A 6,473-nucleotide genomic window follows, 5' to 3' on the forward strand; every position below is an offset into this window, starting at 1 on the left:
GGCATGGGGTTGGGGGGGGGGGGGTTGGGGAATCGGACATATTGGTGCAGCTCAAAGTCATGCCTGATGATCCCAGCCATAGACGAAATGTTAGGAGCAAAAACCACCAGACCACAGCCACACAGTGCAGAAAACCCACAACAACCAGAAAAGAACCCCCCCTTCCCCAAATTATACAACTAACTGGGCATATTACCCATGTTGGGGGCCAGTGCATTGCCCCGGACTGTTCAAATAACAAGATTCTGTGTTCAGGTGATTTCATTCTTAAGTAACAGCACCAGGAATAAGCATTGGGGCTTCTAGGGCCAGAATTAAAGCAGAAGCAGAAGAAGCAGAAGCAGAAGAAGAAGAAGAAGAAGAAGAAGAAGAAGAAGAAGAAGAAGAAGAAGAAGAAGAAGAAGAAGAAGAGGAGGAGGAGGAGGAGGAGGAGGAGGAGGAGTTTGGATTTATATCCCCCTTTCTCTCCTGTAGGAGGGGCTCAAAGGGGCTGACAATCTCCTTGCCCTTCCCCCCTCACAACAAACACCCTGTGAGGTGGGTGGGGCTGAGAGAGCTCCGAGAAGCTGTGACTAGCCCAAGGTCACCCAGCTGGCGTGTGTGGGAGTGCCCAGGCTAATCTGAATTCCCCAGATAAGCCTCCACAACTCAAGCGGCAGAGCTGGGAATCAAACCCGGTTCCTCCAGATTAGAGTGCACCTGCTCTCAGCCACTACGCCATTGCAAAGCGCCCTCCGTTACACCCCACATTGTCCCCCATGTCACGTCACTCCACCCCTGCCTACCAGTTTCCAGGGAGGAATGGCAATCCACTGGTTCCACAGTACAGAGAAGGTGCAGCCTCCGTTGGGGTCAAAACCACCGCCACACGACTGCAGGAACTACAACACCAGGTGCCCAAATGAGCTGATAAGGCCTTGCCTGAGAAACGAAAGCACCGAGCGTGAGAAAGTATAACCACAGTCATTCAAAGGGAGGGGGAAGAGAAGAGAAAGGGGACCCCACATCCTGGCCAGGAGACATGGCCGGGTCCAAACACAAACGGGCTGATAGAGGCAATAAGTTCCAGTTGCAATGTTTCCTTTAACACTTCTTCACGCAAGGAAACACTTCTTCACACAACGTGTGATTGGTGTTTGGAATATGCTGCCACAGGAGGTGGTGATGGCCACTAACCTGGATAGCTTTAAAAAGGGCTTGGACAGATTTATGGAGGAGAAGTCGATCTATGGCTACCAATCTTGATCCTCTTTGATCTGAGATTGCAAATGTCTTAACAGTCCAGGTGCTCGGGAGCAACAGCTGCAGAAGGCCATTGCTTTCACCTCCTGCAGGTGAGCTCCCAAAGGCACCTGGTGGGCCACTGCGAGTAGCAGAGAGCTGGACTAGATGGACTCTGGTCTGATCCAGCTGGCTTGTTCTTATGTTCTTATGTTCTTATGCATATTTAAGCACAGACATGGTGGCTTACCAGCTCCTTTCCCTTCCTCTCCCCACAACAGAGACGGGTGGGGCTGAGAGAGTCTTGAGAGAACTGTGACTGACCCAAGATTACCTGGCAGGAATGTAGGAGTGCAGAAACACATCTGGTTCACCAGATAAGCCTCTGCCACTCAGGTGGAGGAGTGGGGAATCAAACCCGGTTCTCCAGATTAGCTTTTACTGCCCTGGCCCCTGCCCGGTGGAACACTCTCCCTCCAGTCATCCGGGCCCGGCAGGACTTGGACAGTTCCACAGGGCCTGTAAAATGGGATTGTTCCACAGGGCTTTTGGGGAGGTTGGCCGCTGATTTGCCATCCCCTGTATGCCATCTTCACTGGTTGCCATTATTGGTACACCTAGTCCCCTCCCAGGAGGGTAAGAGGTCTTGTTCTCTCTTGCCACCTGTGGTTTGGCTCTGATTGTTATGATGTTATGTTAGCTATTCTGGTTTTAATTATTGTATTAATGTTTCAATGGTTTTAATCTTTGAGCACTGCCCAGAGCCCTTTGGGAATGGGCAGTATGTTAAATGTACAAACAATCAAACAATCAAACAATCAAACAATCAAACAATCAATCAATCAATCAATCAATCAAGCAAGCAAGCAAGCAAGCAAGCAAGCAAGCAAGCAAGCAAGCAATCAAACAATCAAGCAAGCAAGCAAGCAATCAATCAATCAATCAATCAATCAATCAATCAATCAATCAATCAAACAAACAAACAAACAAACAAACAATCAATCAAGCAAGCAAGCAAGCAAGCAAGCAAGCAAGCAATCAAACAATCAATCAAGCAAGCAAGCAAGCAAGCAAACAATCAATCAATCAATCAATCAATCAATCAATCAATCAATCAATCAATCAATCAATCAATCAATCAAACAAACAAACAAACAAACAAACAAACAATCAAGCAAGCAAGCAAGCAAGCAAGCAAGCAAGCAAGCAAGCAAGCAAGCAAGCAAACAAACAAACAACTAGCTAGCTAGTTCTTCCAGGACCCTGGCAAGTGATATCGTGTGGGAAAGCACACGCGCTCACCCCATTCCCACTCCCTCTTGCAAAGTGCCCCTCGCTACCTGTGCCAAAACGACATTCCAGGGATGGCAGCATGATGTTGGTCCGCTGGTGCACGTCACGTCTCAGGTGATATCGTGCCAGCCTTTTGGAGGAGAAGGGGAGGGTCGTGCTTTGAGCCACACTCGTCTGGCCACGCCCACTGTCTTGGTGGGGGCAGCCAGGCGTGGCACTGGGAGTCTTGCCCATTTTACAAGTGTTTCTGTTTTTCACACCAGAGGGTGGGGAGGTCGCTTGTGGGCTTTGGGCTCCCCTGGAGCACATCAGGGCTGTTTTAAAGACATGTTTTAGCAATATGGTCAAGCTCCTTGTTGAAGGAAAGTCTCCTTCTGTTGATTTCTAGAAACAAAATTAAGTATTTGAAAGTATTAAGTACTTGACAGGCAGTCAATTAGAGGAGAAGTCGTTGTTTCTGTTGGCAGCAGACGATAGGACTTGCTAGAATGAGTTTAAATGATGGACAGAAAGATACCAGCTGGAAATTAGGAACTTTTTTTTACAGTAAGAGTTTTTTACAGTAACAGAGAAATTATTAATGCCCCGCCCCCGGAATGCCTGGCCACGCCCCTGTCGTGCCCCGCCCAGCCCCATTGGCGCTACGCCACTGTTTGAATCCCACCACCATGGGAACCTGTTACTAAAAATTTTGGATCCCACCACTGGGTGTATTGTTTAAGAGCGCTGGACTCTAACCTTGAAAACTGGGTTTGTGCCTGATAGAAGAACTGAAACTACCCAGTTCCTTAGCAGAGAAAAAAATGCAGCAGAATTATTTTTAAAAAGGAGTTATCCTTTAATAAAGTTCTAAATATAAAAAGTTAGGCTACAAAACATGTTTACAAAAAGAGGAAGACAAAATAGTCATGTGCTAAAAAGCTCTGGCAAGCAGACAAGCTTACACAATAAGTAAATAAGAGAAAAAATACAGGACAGCAGCATACGACAATGCAGCATAAGGACAAGGAGGAGAGTAAAAGGGTAAAAGGAGGAAGGGTATGGTTAAGGAGCGTGGAGCATAGAAAGCTACACCATAATATGCAGACAATGAAGGTGATCCTCAGTCAACCAATTAATTGCCCAGCTGCCCTGCATGAACATACAGCAACCAAATAGTGCAACTATCTTGCTCCTGCAATCACTTACAGAAGAGATGCCGAATATTCTAACAGTGAATACAGCTATTTAAAAGAATCAAAAATGTGGAAGTCTAAAAGATGTATTATGTTTTAGTGGTGGAAATAAGCATAAGCATTTTATTGTCATTGTGCACGCACAACGAAATTTACAGCAGCATTCCTCGATGCACACAATTCCAGACTCATACCCCATCCTCACTTTCCCCTTCCTCCACCCATCACTACACAGCCCCAAACACATCAACACGAAGCTGCGGAGTTCGGCATAGCCACAGCTCTAGAGTAGAAGCTGTCTCTAAGCCTCTTTGTCCTAGTTTTGGTAGACCTGTATCGTCTGCCAGATGGTAACAGTTCAAAAAGAGAGTGTGCTGGACGAGACGGGTCTCTCAGAATATTTTGGGCTTTTTTTAGGCTTTGGGAATTATAGAGTTCTTCCAAGGAGGGGAGAGGGCAGCCGATAATCCTCTGTGCAGTAGTGATCACCCTTTGGAGCGCCTTCCTATCTGCCAAGGTTTGAGTGCAGGGAAAGGCGACATTCTGAAGAGAGAAGTGCCGTATGGGCTGGAGCACAACAGGTGAGAAATAAATGCACACTGGGGGCCATATCCTGATCGCCTTCACTTTCTCATTTTGGTGCTACTAGGAGAGGACAACCTGAAGACTCTGAGGACAGCTTCTCGGATCGTTTTCGTCCTCACCCCGTAGATAACGGGGTTCATCATGGGTGGAACGAGCACATAGATGTTGGCCACAATGATGTGAGCTGCAGGAGAAATCCCGTGACCAAATCGGTGGGTCAGGAAAGAGAAGAATGCTGGGGTGTACGTGACCAGGATCACGCAAACGTGGGAGCCGCAGGTGCCCAGGGATTTGAGCCGGGCTTCCTTGGAGGGAAGCTGGAAGACTGTGCGGAGGATCAGAACATAGGACAGAATGATAAGCATGAAATCCACCCCTCCTGTCAGAAAGGCAACGGTCAAGCTGTAGGCTTTGGGCACCCGGGTGTCCACACAGGTCAATTTCACCAAGGCCATGAACTCACAGTAGGTGTGGGAGATGACGTTCCCCCTGCAGTACGGGAGCCCCTTCAGAAGAAAGGGGTGGGGGCAGAGCAGCACGACCCCGCGGATCATGACTACCAGGCCTATCTTGGCAATGACGGAGTTGGTCAAGATGCTAGAGTGTCTGAGCGGGTTGCATATCGCCACGTAGCGGTCAAAGGCCATGGCGGCAAAGAACCCGGATTCCATGGTGGAAAAGGAGTGGATCAGGAAGACCTGGGCCAGGCAGGAATTGGCGTGGATGCCTCTGTGCCGGAACCAGAAGATGCTCAAGATTTTGGGCAAGGTGGTGGTTGAGACCACTAAGTCAGCCACCGCCAGCATGGACAGGAAGAGGAACATGGGCTTGTGGAGGCTCGGCTCAGCCTTGACAACCACCAGGAGGACGCAGTTCCCGAGAAGGGAGACGATGTAGATGGAGCAGAAGGGGATGGAGATCCAGACGTGGAAAGCTTCCAGTCCTGGGATCCCTACGAGGATGAAGCTGGAGGGGTGGAGAAAGGTCCAGTTAGCAGGCGACATGATTGGCTTGGTGGCCTGGTCCTGTCAGTTCTGAATCATGGTAGTTCTCTTCGACCCTGAAAAAAAAGGCTGTAGGTAAAAGAGTTACAGATCAGCTGAGGGAGTCTAGCCCTAGCCCTAGCCCTAACCCTAACCCTAACCCCTTCCCTCCTGCAATGGCAGCCACGAGTCAGGCACGGCTGCTCTTTATCCTCTATCCATCTATCCTCAAGCAGTGCCAAGGAGATAGACGGTACATGCATAAGTCATGTGATACATGATGCTGCCTTCTACCATTGGTTCATCAAGGTCAGTCTTGCCTACTCAGGCTGGCAGCTGCTCTCAGGCAGAGGTCTTTCCTGTCTCTACTGCTTGGTCCTTTTCAACTGGAGATTGAAGCTGGGCCCTTCTGTGTGCTTCTCCCTCTGATTTCTTGCCTCTGTTTATATCTGCATCCTGGTATTTCATTGCTCCTTCTCTTTCTCTGAACAGCATGAATTCAGTGGAAAGCAGGAACGGGTGTGATGGAGCAGAACAGAAGTACGTTTGCAAAGAAGCTTGGGCATGTGACATGATTTTGGGATGGCCATAGTGGCTAGATTTAAAAACCCACCCAATCTGTTTCTGTGATGGATTTGGAAAGAGACTCATATTGAGTGGCCAGTCCTTGTAAAGATACAACTTCCTTAAGAGTTACCTCTGCCCTTCCTCAGGGACCCTTCAGGTGCTGCGAAGCAGTAGATTTGGAATCATTTGGGATTCTAAAGTACCCTTTCCCCCGCTATTGTAGAAATAATAAAGCAAGAAGGGACCTCAAGGACCATCCAGTCCAACTCCTGCAAAACACAGGAATATCACAACTGCCCCTCACTACCCCAGTGACTCCTGCTTTGTGTCCAGAGGAAATTATGCCTGGGGTAGAAAATGTTGACAGAGAGACATTTTTCTCTCTTTCTCACAATACTAGAACCAGGGGGCATTCATTGAAAATGCTGGGGGGAAGAATTAGGACTAATAAAAGGAAACACTTATTCACGCAACGTGGGATTGGTGTTTGGAATATGCTGCCACAGGAGGTGGTGATGGCCACTAACCTGGATAGCTTTAAAAGGGGCTTGGACAGATTGATGGAGGAGAAGTCGATCTCTGGCTACCAATCTTGAATCTCCTTGATCTGAGGTTGCAAATGCCTTAGCAGACCAGGTTCTCAGGAGCA

General features: G+C 48.3%; 1 protein-coding gene across 1 annotated transcript; it reads right to left on the reverse strand.

Annotated features, from left to right (window-relative positions):
- Positions 1-4,312: 4,312 nt before the first annotated feature.
- On the reverse strand, positions 4,313-5,278 carry LOC125431222 (olfactory receptor 52K2-like). Its single transcript, XM_048493982.1, has one exon. It carries the CDS (start codon positions 5,276-5,278, stop codon positions 4,313-4,315), a length of 966 nt encoding a protein of 321 aa, XP_048349939.1.
- Between the last annotated feature and the right edge of the window lie 1,195 nt (positions 5,279-6,473).

This window comes from Sphaerodactylus townsendi, linkage group LG04, assembly GCF_021028975.2.
Source record: "Sphaerodactylus townsendi isolate TG3544 linkage group LG04, MPM_Stown_v2.3, whole genome shotgun sequence".
In the NCBI taxonomy this organism is placed as follows: Eukaryota; Metazoa; Chordata; class Lepidosauria; order Squamata; family Sphaerodactylidae; genus Sphaerodactylus; species Sphaerodactylus townsendi.

What these genes read in the sequence shown, in the direction of transcription:
- LOC125431222 (XM_048493982.1), bottom strand. Translation starts at nt 5,278, where the DNA reads ATGTCGCCTGCTAACTGGACCTTTCTCCACCCCTCCAGCTTCATCCTC.